Genomic DNA, 18,535 nt, shown 5'->3' with positions numbered 1-18,535 from the left:
AGTAGGTAATCGATAAAAGCCCCGATATTTTGTTTTCTCCTGTATTGCGATTTCCTTCCACTTTCCGTCCTAGACAAACAGCAGGATGAGTAAGGCCTCGTGCACAAACATTCCTCTCCTGAGCATGCAAGTGATGTTTTTTTTTCTGCGGCCGCCGGGTCATTTTACAATGCGCCGGTAGGGAAGGGGTTAAAAAATAAATGAGGGAATTCCCCTTTTAAACAGTTGTCAAAGGAACAAGTGTCCCAACTGGAAAATGTACTAAATTGCTGTTCTGCTGCAACGTAAAATTTCAGACCTTCCCTCTCTCTCCTTCCCAGTGGCAGTGGTCAGCAGGACAAATATGAGAGCCTTGGCTTTACATATGCTTTAAGAAAGATATAAAACATCTTTCATAGATAAATATTGCCAACTGAAGCTGGAACTTATTGGCTGATTTTCGTACATGTGCAAAATTAAAAACATCGATTGTATGCATCATATAAATGCATTTCCCATGCCGGGAAACCATTCCTATACCTTGAAGATACTACTATACTAGGAAGAGATGACTCACTGTTCTGACTCATTCACTTGAGTGAATTTCAACTTGAGCTACGGAGTTCTGTTAGCAAGTTTAAAAACAAACAAAAAACGAGCCAGTAAGACATGTGAAAAGCTTCACATGCTGGCATATTTTTATATGAAATTATTTATATCCTGTCAATAATGAAGAAAGCAAATGTACAGAAAATCACATTCTGTTTATCTGCAAGTACTGTGCACTGCACTTTTAGTCATCACATTATCCCTAACATGTCCCACAGGACACAGAACAAGAGCAGAGAAGTGCATGATGTTAACACAGAATTACCAAAAAAATATCTCTGGTTAAGGGCAACAAAGATATTCCAGTTTTAATTGATAACATTAGCCATAAAATGTAAAAAGTACAACAAATTATTTCAACACTGACCTGACCCATTTATTTTTGGATACATTAAAATGTATTCCAATGTCTCCTCTATATAGCCTCAGAACACAACGATTTCTAATTACCTTTATTTATATGTACACTGCATATCTAGAGTACATTTTTATCCATTAAGGCGGTCACTGGACCAGTAGAATTTTACAGAGCTGGATGGACTCAACAAAAGTCATTAGGCCTTCTGGCCTAGCTGCATAATTAGATCTTTGGCTAGTAGGCAGTGTATAGGCTTCCAGAAATGTGACAATTGTAGCCAAGTGGCCGCATAAAACCCTCTGCATAGCAACTCTTTACTATTCCTTTGAAGGGAAACTCTAGTATTCTGATTGTATTTTTCAGGATACACGTGAACGTGATCGATTTAAAAATGTTCTGGTCAGTGTGTGCTAAATGGTAATTATAATTTTTTGTTTATTTTTTTTTTTTTTTTTTAGATATGCATCTGGCTAATAGTATATTTTTGAAGCCTTGTTTCTATATAAAATTTGCAATTATACATGAAAATGGGGTTATCCAATTTGTTTATTACATATGCAGGTTCTGCTTTCTGCAGATCGGATTCTCTTACCCCACTGCAGGTCTGTCATTTTGAAAGCAGTGAACACTCTAAGGGCCCTTTCACACATGCGGACCGTATGGACGCTTTTTCATCCATCCGTTTTACAGATAAAAAAGGGACATACATGTATCCCTATGGGATAGCGGGTGTCAGCAGATGAACATCCGCTGACACCCGATATCATCCGTCCCCGCTGTGGTCTGATTCTGCAGACGGAGTAAAATCCTATTTTTCCATCCATCTGCAGAGCGAATCGGGTAAACACAGACAGACGGTCCGTGTTCATCCGATCCCCCCATAGGGGAGAGCGGCGATCTGACAGGGCGGTCCCTGCACAGTGTGTGGGGACCGCCCTGTCATTTGCCAGTTCAGTGGGATCGGCATGTCTGAAAGGACCCTTATTTAGGTTACAGGATCACCAGTTTTTTGATTCATGGCAAGCAATAGAAACTTTTTCCACTAACTTTCATATGAACGTGTAAAGTATGAGCCTTATTGACAAGTAAGGATGAGCTCCAGCGTGTTCGCATAGTACACGTGCAGAGCCTGCCAGGAAGTCTGCACAGCGCTGCGCTAATCACAGCCAGGGAGACATTTCCCGATCTCTGCAGCCGAGCATCGGGAATATGTCTCCCTGGCTGTGATTAGCGCAGCACTGTGCAGACTTCCTAACGGGCTCTGCATGTGTACTATGCGAACGCGCTGGAGTTCATCCTTACTGACAAGCCAGCTTTAAAGCGGTAGTAAAGCCAACTTTGTGATTTTTATCTACAGGTAAGCCTATAATAAGGCTTACCTGATGGTAGATATTCACCCTGGGTGCAGCCAGTGACATCACTGGCATATGCGCTCTGAAGGTTTGGCATACCTTGGTCCCCAGTGACGTCATCACGCAAATCCGGAAGAAAGAAAAGACCGGGGGAAATTGTCAGCCCTCTCAGCGCAGTGCTGGGGGGCTTTATTATCAGGCATGCATTTCTTAATGTCCTAGTATGCAATGCATACTAGCACATTATGCCATTGTCTTACGTTTTTTGTTTTATTTTCAAACCAGCCATGGTTTACAACCGCTTTAATGTTTTCAAAATCTTGTTTCCATGTATAGTTTGCAATTATATATGCACATAAGGAAGTCTTACTAAAATACAGATTTCATTCATGGTTGTACCTTGCCTGACTGAAAAGAATAGCCTGTCTGCAGCCTCTTTGGCTCCATTCACACCTGCGCAACTCCAAAGTCACACCATTTCCAGTGCGACTTTGATCAGACTTTACATTCTCTGGTGCATCAAAGTGGTGAAGTCACCTTTTCAAAGTCGCACCTATCTTTTATTTTTTGTATTTTATCAAAAGTATATGGATACAAAAATATAGAATTACATAAGGAAAATACAATACACCCTTTTTTGAAACCATGCATCTATTGATTTCTAATTGGGCCTCTACACACTTTCATCTTACCTCAACCCCACCCCCAATCCCCTCCTCCCAACCCTCCCCCCCATCCACCCCACCTCTTAAACCTTTATAAATGTAGCTCTTTTTCAGGTGCCACTATCTAAACAGGTGCCACTGAAAACAATGAGCTGCGACTTGTAATGCGACCTTATGTGTCTAAAGTTGTACAAGTGTGAATGGAGCCAAATAGTGGTAAGCACCCACAACGTTTTCATCTGTAGTCAGAGACCCTGTGATCATTTCTTTTGCTTCATGTAATTCAAGGCAAGAACGTACTTTTCCACACTAACCGATTTAGTAATACTGACATGTGCCCTACAGAGTCGCACAGATTTTGATCATCGTTCCACATGTTTTTTCTCTATTTAAATCCCTGACAATTGCAGCTCTTGTCCAGGTACAATCGGGCAGTAAAAAAAAAAAAAAAAACCTGCAGTAGTTTATGGCTACAAACAGCTGTAGTAAATTGAAACACACAAACTACTTTAAAGCAGATGTCCAGTACACCTTTAATAGCCCAGACTTCTCTGTAGTTCAAATAGATAAAAAAAATACCTAATGCTTTAAAGGAACAGAAAAAAATAACATAAGCGTTATTTTACATAAACTATTACTCCCACTATTTACATCGAAACTGGCCACATGTAACCTCAATGTAACACAGAAAAACAGAACTTGAGATTTCATGAAAAAAAGCTTTGGTTTCACAAAAGCATAAGACAATTCTAAACCTAAATCTATCTATCCCTGTAAAGAACAAAAACGCTATACTTGCCCCTTTCTCCAGTAGCAGCTATTGTGTAGAGAGCAGACAATGGCTGTGAAATTCCTGGGAAGTGACGTCACCCATAGACTTACTATGGGTCTTCCCTTGTAGGCTGCCTCTCCTGCACACTCCAAAACACTAAAGCCACCGCTGACGGTTCAGCGTGGTACCAGAGCGTAGCGGCTACAGAATAGGCAAGTATAGAGATCTCTTCTTTACAGAGCTGGATAGATTAGGTTTAGAGTGTGGCTCAGAGTAAATTTAGCATTAGGTTTTAGCTGAACTTCCAGTTTAACGGGCTTGATGATTATTTGTGAAAAAAAATTATAACATAAGCAGTACCGACCTCATCTCTTAAAATCATACAATAGCAAGACACACATGCTAAAGCACCGGGAATAAAAACAGTCATTCCAGTAACAGGCAATGCCAAAGCATAATCGTTTCACCGACTTATAAGTGGTTGTAAACCTTAGTAATGAAATGTGAACAAAGCATATCCCTCTATAGTGTGCACTTGTCTCAATCCAGAGCACTAAATGTAATTTCTGTCTGCTGCCTTGTTCCTCTGCCATCAGCATGAGTCACTTCTGAAAAGTCTTCCCAACACAGAAAAATGGTGACAGGGGAGGGATCCCCAGCTGATTGACAGTCACAAATCTGTTCCTGTGTGAAGAAGGGGGGGGGGGGGTTGGAGTCCCTTTCTCGAATCAGCTCTCAGAGCTCCCCTCACTGATATAACTTCTGCTCCCTGCTTTTCAGAGTTGAGTGATCTCATGTGTAAATTCTGCAGTCTGAACGGATGCAGGGGAAAAAACAGCTGTATATAAACAGGTAGAACTTATGTAGGAGGATTTGTTTCATCTCTGTGTATCACTTGTGGCCGGTCAGTTTACTAGGTATATTTGAGGGTTTACAACCACTTTAAGATGGAAATATAGACATGCTAAAGGATCATGTGAAGAAAATACAAGCAAAAAATGTCAGATCACAAGAAGTGTTTTCTAATATTGGCCGTATGCATAACAGGGTGACCATGTTAATGAAAGACATGCATCATTTTACGATACCAATTATTTCCTCTACAGTGGGGATCGAAAGTTTGGGCACCCCAGGTAAAAATTTGTATTATTGTGCATAACGAAGCCAAGGAAAGATGGAAAAATCTCCAAAAGGCATCAAATTACAGATTAGACATTCTTAGGATTAGGGTTGTCCTGATACCGATACTAGTATCGGTACCAATACCACGCATTTGCCCGATCCAGGCGCTCCCGTCTTCCTTCCGAGTTTGTGGACTCCGACTTTGTGAGAGTCCGGGACCGTGAGAAAAGTCACTTCTGCGCATTCACGCGGGAGCCACCGTTTATGGCACAGGACTGTGAAGGAACGGACCAGGTGGCCATTCCTTCAAAACACATACGCTGGTGACGTGACTGGCTACATATACAGTAAATATCTCCTAAATGGTTCACGTTTAGGAGATATATACAGTACCAATAGGTAAGCCTTATTATATGCTTACCTATAGGTAAAAATTCTGCATGGCAGGTCTACCGGCAGGATCAACATGTAATAAAGCAATGCTGCAGCTGTGTTTTATTGCTAGTGACAGACCGCAACATACTGTATATGCCTTTTTTTTTTGCTCATATTTACACTTTAATCCAATCCCTGCCTTAAAATATGATGGAAGTATTGGTCTTTTACATAAACTCTGGGGTCATTTCACAAGGAGCTCTGATGAGTAGCGAATGTGTGAGCAGAAGCCAAACGGTATGGATGTCAATGTTTTCACATCTGTGCCTGCTGACTTTCTGCCTGGCAGACCCCCGTCAGCTCTATAAGGGGTTGGGTGTAAAACGGACTCCCCTGTTATTTACATCAAGGTCAGTTTCCATTTTTTTCCCCAAACCTGGACATACCTGTATTAAAGTGGGTGTAAACAAACACAATTGCATTTACATCCGCCTGTCCATAGGACTCAATAAAACATCAGATCGGGTCTGTCTGAAAAACAGGTGGACCTGATCAGAATGCCCATGTGAGAGGGGTATTAGAAGCTATGACTTTCCTGGATAATGAGCCTTTCTGTAACTAAAACCAGATGTGTTATGCTTTCTACACAAAATTGGTGTGCAAACAATTTACACTTTTGGGTTATTTGAGAAACCTCATACAATCAAATTTCAAATCATAATGCAAAAAACAGGAACACAAGGGGGTAATGACTTTATATCTTGATTCCACGCTTGATAAATTAGCGCAAGTGTTGTCTATAGCAACAAAATGCTCTCTAGAAAAAAAAGAATCTGATTGGCTGCTTAGTGAATGTCTTTACTGTAACAGAAAACACGCTCCAACATTCAATTAGCCACCACTCTCCTCAACCCATCCATACAAACATGATCGCTGTGCTGATCTTTAAAGAAGGCAAATTTCGTTTAACGCACACAATATTCTTTAGTGTCTGTACAATGTGCTGAGAACAGCATACATCCACTGGGGCCTTCAATAAATGCCAGATCAAGAGGTACCTGGTGAGACCCTATATGTTCATTTAATAGCAGCTCCCTCCCCAGAAGGCACTCTTAAAAGCAGCATTTATGTTTTGAGGTGATGTAGCTCCTCTGAGTGTGTCTCAATAAAAAGTGATAAATGGCAGCATTTAAAATAGCAGTCACTAGGTATTTCCATCACTGTCACCATTTTAATATCCCCAAAGTACATGCCCTGGCAGAGCAGTGAAAACTAGTTGTATTAGTTCAATCTGAAGCTGAGAGAGACAGCCTAATAGCTGGGTATATTATGTGTTACCTGGTCGTTTCATGTTTGTGAAACATTGTCTGTGTGATTTTCTTACACAAGTGTCAGACAGAATAATACTGTCCTATAACGACTCACCACTTGTTTTTCTTGCGGATGTAGTCTTTTTCAGAGAGGTTGACTAGAAAGGTCATTGGCTTGGAGGTCAGGAATAAGTATTTATTTAGCACGTCAATCTAGAGGGAAAAAACACACAAAAAAAACACACTATGAAAAAAGTCTCACGTGCCACCATATCCATAAACAAAGATTTAAAGCAGTTCTTCGCCGGTTTGAAAAAAAATAAAGTCAGCAAATACAAATACTGTAGCTGCTGACTTAATAAAAACACTCGCCTATCAAGGAGTCCAGCACCATCTTCACACAAGCCAATTCTTCATCAGCATTTGGGTCACCAGCACCGTCAGGTTTACTGTGGGCAGTCGCTGTGCTTTGTGAATGGCCCACAGCTTTCTGCCATGTCCCAGAAGCTTACAGGCCAGGTTCGGGGGTGGAGGAATCGCACTCTGGGAGTGGGTGCATGTCAAAACCAGGTACCCACTTCTACCCGTCCCCCCTCCAAAATGAATGAGAAAAATGGAAAGGAGGGGGAGGAGGACATAAAGCAGAACTTTTCCTTCAGGGCAATGCTAGAATTAGTTTGTTAAGTGCCCTTACAGCTATTTATAAAGGGCAAAAATAATCTAAACTTAAAATAAATGTTGTTTCTACTATACATTTTGGATTGAAAAAAATAAGTTAGGCCCCAACCCAATCATTATATGTAACTATGGACAAACATAGTAAGTCTCTGGTATTTTAAGGGTGGGTGTGGGGGATCTCTCTGCCAGTGGCTCAAAAAAAAAAAGCAAGTCCAACAGGATCTTGACTTCTGTACTCTATACCCAAAATGGAGAAGTTAGCTTTGCCTGAAATAGCTTTTCAAAGAAAAATCACTCAAGAGAACTTAAAAAGGCTCAGTTACTCTTGCTTCAGCTTCAACACACATTAATGGCTAGTTTACACTTGCTTTAAAATAAGGCTTTGGACAGGCTTTGTTAAAGCTCTCTGAACGCTAGTCAAAGCTCCTGTCACTAAATAAAATGGTTAGCTTACAGTCATGTTTACACCTTTGCTTCAAAAATGATACCCCATGTAGCTTTAGTGGTTCTTCAAAGCATCTTCAAAGCCTCCATAGAAGTCTACGGCAAAAGCTAGCTTAAAGCCCCACCGAAGCCCCATCAAAGGCCCACGGAAAGCCCCATCGAAGCCTCATTGAAGCACCAAGCAAAAGCTAGGTGTAAACTAACCATTTTATTTAGTGACAGGAGCTCTGACTGGCGTTCAGACAGCTTTAACAAAGCCTGTCGGAAGCCTTGTTTTGAAGCAAGTGTAAACTAGCCCTAAGAGTGTAAAAGGAGTCCGTGTCAGAGCAAAGTGATATCTCCCCAGTTTGAATCTGGAGTTCTTGTTAGCTCATGTGAGAGTCAGGAGACCTGGAAGTGTTGTATCTCACTAGATCTATGCAAGCAGTAAAGGATGATTATCAATGTTAGGTTGCTTGTGTTTACGGATTGTCTACTTTACACTGTATTGTATATGGCTTTTTTGTACTGTTGCCTAGTCTGCTAGATACAGATAATAAAGTTTCTCAACCCTTTCCACCTGCCAGGACTCAAGTCTTTTAAATTTTGTTATACCGCAGGTCAAGTGACCTCTTGACTATGCTAGGATCACCGAGTGAACAGACTCCAGCACATTTTAGTCAACTAAAATCAAATGTGCTTAGTTGTAATGCATTATTTACGCTTTTCTCTAGAATTGTTTGAAGATGCACACAGACACAGATTTAGTGACGGTTCACACTACAGCGACATGAAAGTCGGCACGACTTTTCGAGGCAACTTCGAGTCGCCTCCTGGACAGGCAACTTTTCCAGTGGCCAATCAAACAATAATCAGCTCTGTGGGAGGGAGGGGTTTGCCTGAGAAAACTATTTTCTCTTCCTGTAAAGTTGCTTCCGTTAAGACACTGAACCGACTTTGGAGGCAACTTCCATTGAAATCAATGGGTACAAGTCGCCTAGAAGTAGAACAGGAACCTTTTCTGAAGTCGTATGGACTTCAGTAGTGTGCATTAAGACAGCTCTCATTATCGCGCGACTTTGGGGTGACACAAGTCGGATCCCAAGACGCGGAGTGTGAACGGGTACTTAGCCGTTGTGATATATAACATCTTTATAAACAAAATTAAGTTTCATATACAAAAATATTGCTTTTTCACAAACAAAAGTACAACTTAAAAAAAAAAAAAAAAAGGAAACCCTATTTCCTGTAATGCCATTGAATATAATACAATATAATATATTACCAACATTAAATATTAAAGAAGAAATAAGAAAAGCCCTTTTCTTGATTTTTTTTCTTTTTCTTTCAGCAGCTTAGTAGATGGCCCCTACTTATTCTTATGTGGTAGTGCGCTGTTCATATTGATGTCATATTTCAATTTAGTTATAATCTTTTGACTAAAAAAAAAACATTTTAGCCATCTTGTTTTACTCATAGTTTAAACGACTTAATAGTGTTAATTGCATCACCGAAAATATTTTTGTTCCTGAAAGGAACACCAATCTCAGCATTTAGGGCCACTGTCATGCTAATATATATATATATATATATATATATATATAAAATATATTATATATAATATATATATATATATATATATATATATATATATATATATATATACTATATATCTATATAAAAAATGTTCTTATGTTTAGGCACACTTTACAACACTTAAGGACCTTGCCTGTTTTTCAGACTTGGTGTTTAGAAGATAAAAAATTATTTTTTTGCTAGAAAATTACTTAGAACCCCCAAACATTATATATATTTTTTTCTAACACTCTATAGAATAAAATGGAGGTCATTGCAATACGTTTTTGTCACACCGTATTTGCTCAGCGGTCTTCCAAGCACAATTTTTTTTTGGGAAAAAATTCACATTTTTGAATTAAAAAATAAGACACAGTAAAAGTTATCCCAATTTTTTTATTATATTGTAAAAAATAATGTTACACTGAGTACAATGATACCCAACATGTTATGCTTCAAAATTGCGCCCGCTCGTGGAATGGTGTCAAACTTTTACCCTTAAAAATCTCCATTGGCGATGTTTCAAAAATTCTATAGGTTGCATCTTTTGAGTTACATTGGAGGTCTAGGGCTAGAATTATTGCTCTCGCTCTAACAATTGCGGCAATACCTCACTTGTGCAGTTTGAACACCGTTTTCATATGCGTTCACTTCTGTGCGCGAGCTCGTTGGGACGGGGCGCTTTAAACATTTTTTGTTTTCTTATTTATTTTAAGTTATTTTATTCATTTTTACACGGTTTAAAAAAAAAAAATGGTCACTTTTATTCCTATTACAAGGAAAGTAAACATCCCTTGTAATAGAAAAAAGCATGACAGGTCCTCTTAAATATGAGATCTGGGGTCAAAAAGACCTCAGATCTCATATTTTGACTAAAATGCAATAAAAAAATTGTCATCTGAAAAAATGACAACAGAAAAATGTCTCTTTAAAAAGCATGGGCAGAAGTGCCGTTTTGACATCGCTTCTGCCCTGCTATGCTATGGAGACGGGTGGGGGCCATGTTGCCCTCATTTGTATCCACACACAGCAGAGTGAAGGACCCGATCGCCTCCGCCGCTGCCGACAGCTCTGGTAAGCGGCGGAGGGAGCGGGAGCCCTCTCCCGCCACCGATAACGGTGATCTTGTGGCAAATCCGCTGCGGAGACCACCGTTATCGTTTACAGGACCGCTCAAAGAAAAGATGGATATCTCGGTAATGGCAGCAGCTGCTGCCATTACCGAGTATCCATCTTTAAAGTACCGACGTATATGTACATAAGCAGGTCCTTATGTGGTTAATGGAAAACAAGAGGTGAATTAAAACTACTTTGCAAAACCAAATTTTAGAAAACCAGCTGTTCACACTTTTCTGTGGGCGAGTATTAGGGCAATAGACATTTGAGAAATAAGTTATACATAAAACCATTACCTCCTTGTCATTCCAGTCATGGTAATATCGGACATGATTCTTTTCATCTATTACCCAGGATTTGACTTTGCACATTATGTCCTACAGTAAATAAACAGAGAGACAAAAAGGTGAGTACAATAAGGAACAACTGAGAAAGAACACTCAAACACGACTCTACACATACGATCATTTCCCACAAACTTAGGCTTGATAAAATATCGATTTAAAAAAAGAAAGCATTGGACAATAAAAACATTAGCTAATTTTGCAAGATCTAAATTCGAAACCTGCTTTTATAGCTTGGATATAGCGGCAAGGGGTCAGAACCTATATCAGGTGAAGCAAAATATAAAATTCTGAGTTGTTACCAAAACAAGAATAGAGGGGAGATCTTCAAATGAGGACACTTGACATATTTTCTCAGGGGGAAATTTCCCTCACTTCTGTTGTGTCTTCAGGGTGTACCATGTTACGAATTGTCAGACCCTACACTGGTGCAGTGGGTACTGGGTTCCTTCTCATGCCCCGCCTCATGTGGCGAGAGCATGCAGCCAGTTCCTGGAGGATGAAGCAATTGATACCACTGAATGGCCCCCACGCTCACCTGACCTAAATACAAAAGAACACCTCTGGGACATTATGTTTTGGCCCATCCGGTGCCGCCAGGTTGCACCTCAGTCTGTTCAGGAGCTTGTGATGCTCTTTTCCAGATCTGGGAGGAAATACCCCAGGACATCATCCGTTATCTCATTAGGAGCATGCCCTGATGTTGTCAGGCATGCATACAAGCATTTGGGGGCCATACAAACTACTGAGGAACATTTTGAGTTGTTGCAATGAAATTTCAGCAAATTGGACTAGCTTGCTGCATAATTTTTTTTACTTTCATTTTTGGGGTGTCTTTGAATTCAGCCCTCTGTAGGTGGATAATTTTCATTTCCATCAAATGATGTGCCATCCTTTCATTCCTAACACATTACCCAGTCCATATCAGTATAGATTTTCAGCATGAGATTTTTGCCTGTTGAGATCTGATATGTTTTCAAAGTGTTCCTTTAATTTTTTTGAGCAGTGTATATACATAACAGTTATAGCACCTACTATAAATTATATATATATATATATTATATATATATATATATATATATATATATATATATAATTTATATGGTACTAGTGGCGGTGATCAGCGACTTCTAATGGGACCGAGTGCGGTGAGCAATCCGACACTAACTGACATAACCAGTGACAGTGATAAGACTATGGTACTGTACCAATTACACCAGCTGGGAAGGGGCTAACAACTAGAGTGATCAAGGGGTTAAATGTGCGCCTAACAATGTGTAATGTGTGCCGTTTTTACTAAATATCCCTTTATTTCTCAGAAGGCATGAGAAACAGAGATCTTTCCCTTTGTATGGAGCCTTGTGTTGATTGTTAACATAGGCTCTGGACTGTGATTAAACATTTGTTCAGGATCTGCTGACAGATTTCCGCTGTGTACAATCACAGCGAGTGTCGGCTGGGTGAGGCATGCATGCGCGTGCTCTGAATCCGAAAGCAGGCTGCGACATACGGGTATGTTGCTTCGCCTGCACGAGCCGCTCATCCACAGTACATTGCAGGCAGGCGGTCTACAACTGGTTAAAGTAGCCCAACCCTAGCAGCTGAAGTAGTTAACATTCTCTAGACTTTGTGGCAAGATAGACATCCAACCTACCGCTCATGGAGTCAGTGATTGGAAAAGTTAGATATACTATGCAGATTTCCATTCTTTCTTTCAAAGGCAAGTAACACCTACTCACATCATAAGGATAAACATGAATGCTCAGCCAAGTTGAGTGCTCATAAACATTAACACAAACATTACAATGTGCTGGAGAGCAGTATGGTTGTACCTCTATAACGATCTCCCCTCCATAGTCCATGAGCACCTCTAGGATGAACTTTAGGCCATGGATACTTGACCCCCAGCTTGTACAAGAGCGCCCGAGAAACGTAAATAGTATTTGCATAGCTTTTAACAAACTTTGGGCAATTGTGTTAATGCTTTTTAAACCACTTGCCATCATAGGCATATTAACATTCTGGTCTTAAAACAGTTAAAACATGCTTCATGGCTGCAGCCATGAGCTTGGTATCATTTTTTGCAGCCGGCGATCAGCTGTTCCGTAATAATGGATGTAGAGCTGCCCAATCCCAATCCCTTTTACGGTACTAAGAAGGGGCGACTCCTCTGAAAGTAATAAAGCCAGAAGCAACTCACATTTTGTCACTTCCGGTTTTAGTTCATTCATTCCTTGGCATGATCTGTGATTGATTAACTACAGTGTAGGGCCGTGGAAGCTTTCTATGCATTAAGATAAAAAGCCTTCTGTGTGGAAGCCCCCTAATACTTACCTGAGCCCCATCTCTATCCAGTGATGTAAACAAGTGTCTCAGGCAGTCCAAGACTCTCCCTCCCGATTGGCTGAGACACAGCAGCAGCGTCATTGGCTCCCGCTGTCAGTCAGCCAATCAGGAGAGAGAGGGGGTGGGGCCAGGCCACAGCTCCGTGTCTGAATGGACACTGAGCGTTGACTCGGCTTGGGGGCCCCCATAGCAAGTTGCTTGCTGTGACGGAACTCAACAGGAGGGAGGGGCCAGGAGCTTAGAAGAGGCACCCAAGAAAAGGAGGATCCAGGCCGCTCTGTGCAAATCCACTGTACAGGGCAGGCTATCTTTATAGAAAAAAAAAAACAAGACTTTACAATCACTTTAAAGCCTCCAGTACGATAAGCTTAAACACAAGCACTAATGGTAGTGCAGAAGTGTTAGATTTGGGGAGGAAGAAGCAGCACAAGGAACTAAATCAGTGCTGACAAGAAGCAAGCTGATAGGAGGATGGAGCAGAGTGAAAGGGATATGTACTCATACTGTACAGCTTCTCCTTTCACTGTCCAATCACAGGCTACCGGTGTCTCCAAAACAGCCTGAGTTCAGAGCAAGTGGGTTGAATGATGCTTGTCATCAGATTGAGAACATCCAGTGTCAGAAAAACTACTGCAGAGAGATATCTCTGAATTGAAGGTGAATAGCTTTTTGGCTTTGTATTATAACCACTTCAATACTGGGCAATTTCACCCCCTTCCTGGCCAGGCCAATTTACAGCTTTCAGCGCTGTCGCACTTTGAATGACAACTGTGCGGTCATGCAATGCTGTGCCCAAACAAAATGGTTATTTTATTTGGACAGATATAGCTTTCTTTTTGTGGTATTTTAACACCACTGTTTTTTTTTTATTTTGTGTTAAAAGAAAAAAGACCCAATTTTTTTTTTAAGTTATTAGTTTGTTATAAAATGTTGTAAATACATATTTCTCCTTCACTGATGTGTGCTGATGATGCTACACTGACCGGCACTGATGAGGCAACACTAATGAGATGACACTGATGGGCACTGATGAGGCGGCACTAATCTGCAGCACTGATGGGTGCCCGGTGGCGTGCATGAGTGACCCGCTCTGAAAGAGATCATAAGATGTCCACTTAGAATGGGGAAAGCCACAGCCTGGCGGTCAATCTGTAATAGGCCGGGTGGGAAGGTGTTAATGAGCTTTTCATTTTTGTCTGAAATTCTGATTGCAGCCAGTTTCAAACTTTAGGCTGCATTTACACATAATCGCAGGCGGAATCACCGGGATTCTGCCCTGCAATTTCGAATGGCTGCAAATTACTTCTAATGGCACCCCAAACGCGCCATGATTTTGCCACAATTGTTGCACGGTAAATCTAGCTGCGATTTACCGCATGACAATCGCGCCATGATTTGGGTGCCATTAGAACTATTGGCATCACAAGTGTGTTCCGCATTTTGCAGCAATTTGATATTGCAGGGTGGAATCATGGCAATTCCGCCTGCGAACATGTGTGGATGCAGCCTTAACATCTCCAAACTAGACTTGAAGGTTGCTTTAACCACTTCGGAAGATTTGGCTGCTCAATGACCAAGCCATTTTTTGCTATATGGCACTGCGTCGCTTTAACTGACAATTGTGCGGTGCTGTACCCAAACAAAATTCACTTTTTCTTTTTCACAAATAGAGCTTAATTTTGGTGGTATTTGATCATCTCTGCGGTTTTTATTTTTTGCGCTATAAAAAAAAAGCCACAATTTTGATAAACACACCACAATATTTTGTACTTTTTGCTATAATATCCCCATATATATATTTTTTTTTTTAAGTAAATTGAAAGAAATAAATATATGGTAATAAAGGTCGCAATAAGTGTATATTGATTGGTTTGCGCAAAAGTTATAGCATCTACAAAATAGGGGGATAGTTTGAAATTGCTAAGTTGGTATGTTTATTGCTGGACCTGTCCCAGAGATTGCGCCTTAGGCTGTTTATTTAAGCTACTTGGGCCGCAACATGCTGCTCCGGCAGGGTTACTGTCATATTGTTCAACACATTTTTTGAATGTAACGCATAATTTTGTATACTTGAAAATTCTTTAATAAACACCATTGAAACCAAAATAGGGGGATAGATTTATGGTATTTTTGTTATTTTTTACTAGTAATGGCGGTGATCTGCGATTTTTAACAGGACTGCGACATTTTGGCAGACAGATCGGACATTTGACACATTTTTGGGACCATTGACAATTATACAGAGATCAGTGCTATAAAAATGCACTGATTACTGTGTAAATGTTACCGGCGGTGTGTGTTCCAACTGTGGGGGGGAGGGGACTGACTATAGGAGATGACAGATCATGGTTCCCAAACAGTAGGAACTCACAATCTCTCTCTCCTCCCTGTTCTGCCTATCGTGCCATGAGCATCGGTACCCCCGCAGTGCAGTGGGCGCGCGCCTGCTATCCCGCTTAAAGGAGACGGCGTAGAGCTACCACAGCTCATGGGAGTGTGCCGACCTGCCGCAGTATAATGACAGCGGCTGGTCGGCAAGGGGTTAAAGTTCTCAAAAAAGCTGCTTGAAGCTGGCTAAAAGCTTTGCAAATGCTTTGTAAAAATGTGCTGTACACATTGCTCCTAAAGGTTAAGTCCACTTTTCTTACCGTGTTACATGTCACACCCATATTTAGGGTATAACATGGTGCCAAGCACGGTACATTTAGACAGAAAAAGATAAATCCACAAGGAAAAGGGAAATTGTATGGAAACAAAAAGCATTAGCTTTAGGATGCTTTGTACATTTTACAGCTGTTCAAACTGTTATATTCATTGCCCTTGCCACCTAATTTTAAAGAATTCAAACAATAAGGATTAAAAAAAAAAAAAAAATGAACAAGCGAAAAAATTGAAACAGGAAAATCCACAAAAAATGTAAACTAGCAAATTCAATTTACCAAATGTTATGTTTCTACTAGAATTATTATACGCATAAACAAACATTAAAATAGCAATAAATTGGCATTACAACACACAAAATAGTGCAGCATCAATTCATAACGAAGAAACCCTCACACAGCTCTGCATGCAATAAACAAACACTTATTAACACGGCCTGTGAGGAGAATATGGGAACAATGAAAAGAAACCTTGATTCAATAGCCAAAGAAACAGATACAGAGATGATTATTGGCATGGAAAGCTCTGTGAAATGATGTCTGCTGTGCCAAACATCCCCTTTTATAATCCTTTTTTTTTTTTTTTTTGGCCAAAAATCATTTCCCTGCCCCCGTTCACCACCCAGCCTGCAAGAAGTGAGCCAAGCCAAAGCCTCCATTACACAATGGCAAGTGGCTTGCTCTGCTGACCCCTAACCAGCTGCATTCAGGCTTGGAACATCTCTCTCGGCAGGAAACCTAAAGGCCTTCTAGTTAGCAGGCTAGTGTGCATTCAGGAGTAGTAACTGCAGGAAAAGCCCGATGCGCTTTGTTTCTGTGGCCTTTATTCACAAAAAGATTAATCGTCTGTGAAATGGAAACTGCAAACAGCAAGTGACACAAAGTGATCCCTTCGAGTCTTCCCTGATCAGTTCTTGCCGTTGTACATCTCAAAGCTGCATGTGGTTAGGTCCTCTGTATAAGCAGATGTTAATCAAGAAGACTGCTCTGAGGGGTCAAGCTAGACCCCTCGGAAAGATGGCATATTTAATGTGTGAGGTTAGCTTTTGTTGCAAAAAAAAATATATCAAGTTGGGCATTCTCTATTTTTATAGCAAATTAATTTATTTTATTTACAAATCTTTAAAATCTCTGTAGAAAAAAATGTTTTTGTCCATAATAGTTAATCAGAACCCCCCTACAGTACAGCATATTCCTAAAGGCATGTTTTGTTTCCTACATTAAGATGCATAAGGCCCAATCAGGTTGCTGAATACAACATTTAAGGGTTTCAAGGTAAATTTCAAGGCAAGATTTAAGATAATTTAAGGAAGGCTTTATTCATTATACTCAGGATTAAAAAATAAATAAATAATACATTTTGTTAGGTAAAATTAAAATATTCATAGGACTGTTTTGTACTGGCAAATGGAGCGAGAAGCTGGAGCTCCAGTTTCTTTTTCTCATTTTCCTATTCCATCTTAACTGCCATTTACAGAGTTCAACAGCTCAAGGTAAAATTTAGACAAACATGTCAGCCAGAGCAGTTACTAACCATTTTATCTATGTTTATTTGTAGAATATATACATAAATAGCAACAAAAAAAAAGACATAGAAAAATTATATAAAAAAAAGAAAGAAAAAAAGATGGTTGTAATTTCAACCTGCACTGACAAAACATGTTCCATCTTGCCTCCATTGAAATAATCAAATGTGATGCTTGGGTCAGACAGTTTAGAGTTTGTAATCAAACTTGGGTCAGACAGTTGCAAGAGTTTGTAATTGCATGCAAGAATTCTACCTTCCATTAATTAGGGAAAAGGAAGTTAATGGCTGCATGTGTGCTTCCCCTGTAAGCTAAATTTCAGGAACCCGTGTGTTCATAGGGAGGTATCATCTCACTTATCATTCTTTGGAAAAATTGCGAGTGTATGGCCAGGTATCTGACTGGTAAAGATGGACAGCAATATCATTTGCCTTTCCTTCAGCTTTGGATCATATTGTATTAAGCGCAGTGCAGCAGAGAATAGAAACTATTAAAGTGGACTTTGCATCAAAATACAAGCAACTGCTATTTAGTAGCAACCCGTCAAAAAACGCGTTAAAAAAAAACAAAACATTATTACTAGCAAAATGAAAAACGCTTATTATTAAAAACCTGACTTATGGCCCCACATGCCTAGAACAGGAAAATAAATAAATACAAGTATATCTAAGGTGTTTTTTTTTTTTTTTTAACAGCGATTTTTGGGGTTTTTACCCACCTATTTTTTTTTTATTTTTATTTTTTTTCAAAACTACTGTAGCTGCCAAAAAATGGTTCTTAAGTGGACACAAGTCCACTTAAGGAAATATAACCCTGACCAAAGTAAAATAATCTGAAATACAAAATAGTTGCTATTGGTAACTGCCCACTGTTGGTCCTTCCACTTCTGCAAAAAAAAAAAAAAGAAGGAAAAAAACCGAGACGCACTAAACTGAAAATAAGGTACAGTTTAAATGTCCATATCCATACTTTCTTTTTTTTTTTTTATCCGAAAACGTTAAAAGATCTGGCAAGCAACATCTCTTTAAACTGTAACATTTCAGGGTACTTACCAAAGAATTTGTCTTTTTCTGTCACATCAAGAAATGTAAAGGGGGATAGAGGGGGGAATTTTTTTCCAATAGCATAGCTAATTTACTACACCCCAGGGATGGGGCTCCCCACAGATTTTAACAAGTAAGGGGGATTGCTAAAACTTTTTAATGAAATCCAACATGTTCTGCCTAAAAGAATAATCACTTTTACTCTCGCCGTTGCAAATTTTCACTCACAAAAAAATGTTTAAAAGTGGCTAATGTAACACCGTTTCCTGCAAGGAGGAGATC

At 39.9% G+C, this 18,535-nt stretch overlaps 1 protein-coding gene across 2 annotated transcripts in view; it reads right to left on the bottom strand.

The window, feature by feature from the left end:
• Positions 1-18,535, bottom strand: part of OLA1 (Obg like ATPase 1) — a 254,617-nt gene that overhangs the window by 100,664 nt on the left and 135,418 nt on the right. For both annotated transcript variants that reach the window (XM_040357724.1, XM_040357723.1), the window contains exons 6-7: positions 10,631-10,711; positions 6,658-6,755 (exon numbers count right to left, since the gene is read on the bottom strand). In XM_040357724.1, coding sequence (XP_040213658.1) covers positions 6,658-6,755; positions 10,631-10,711 — 179 coding nt within the window. The remainder of the gene's footprint in view (positions 1-6,657; positions 6,756-10,630; positions 10,712-18,535) is intronic.

Source organism: Rana temporaria, chromosome 6 (genome assembly GCF_905171775.1).
Source record: "Rana temporaria chromosome 6, aRanTem1.1, whole genome shotgun sequence".
NCBI classification, from domain to species: Eukaryota; Metazoa; Chordata; class Amphibia; order Anura; family Ranidae; genus Rana; species Rana temporaria.
The sequence above is the reverse complement of the archived record's forward strand: the minus strand, read 5'-3'. Positions and strand labels throughout refer to the sequence as shown.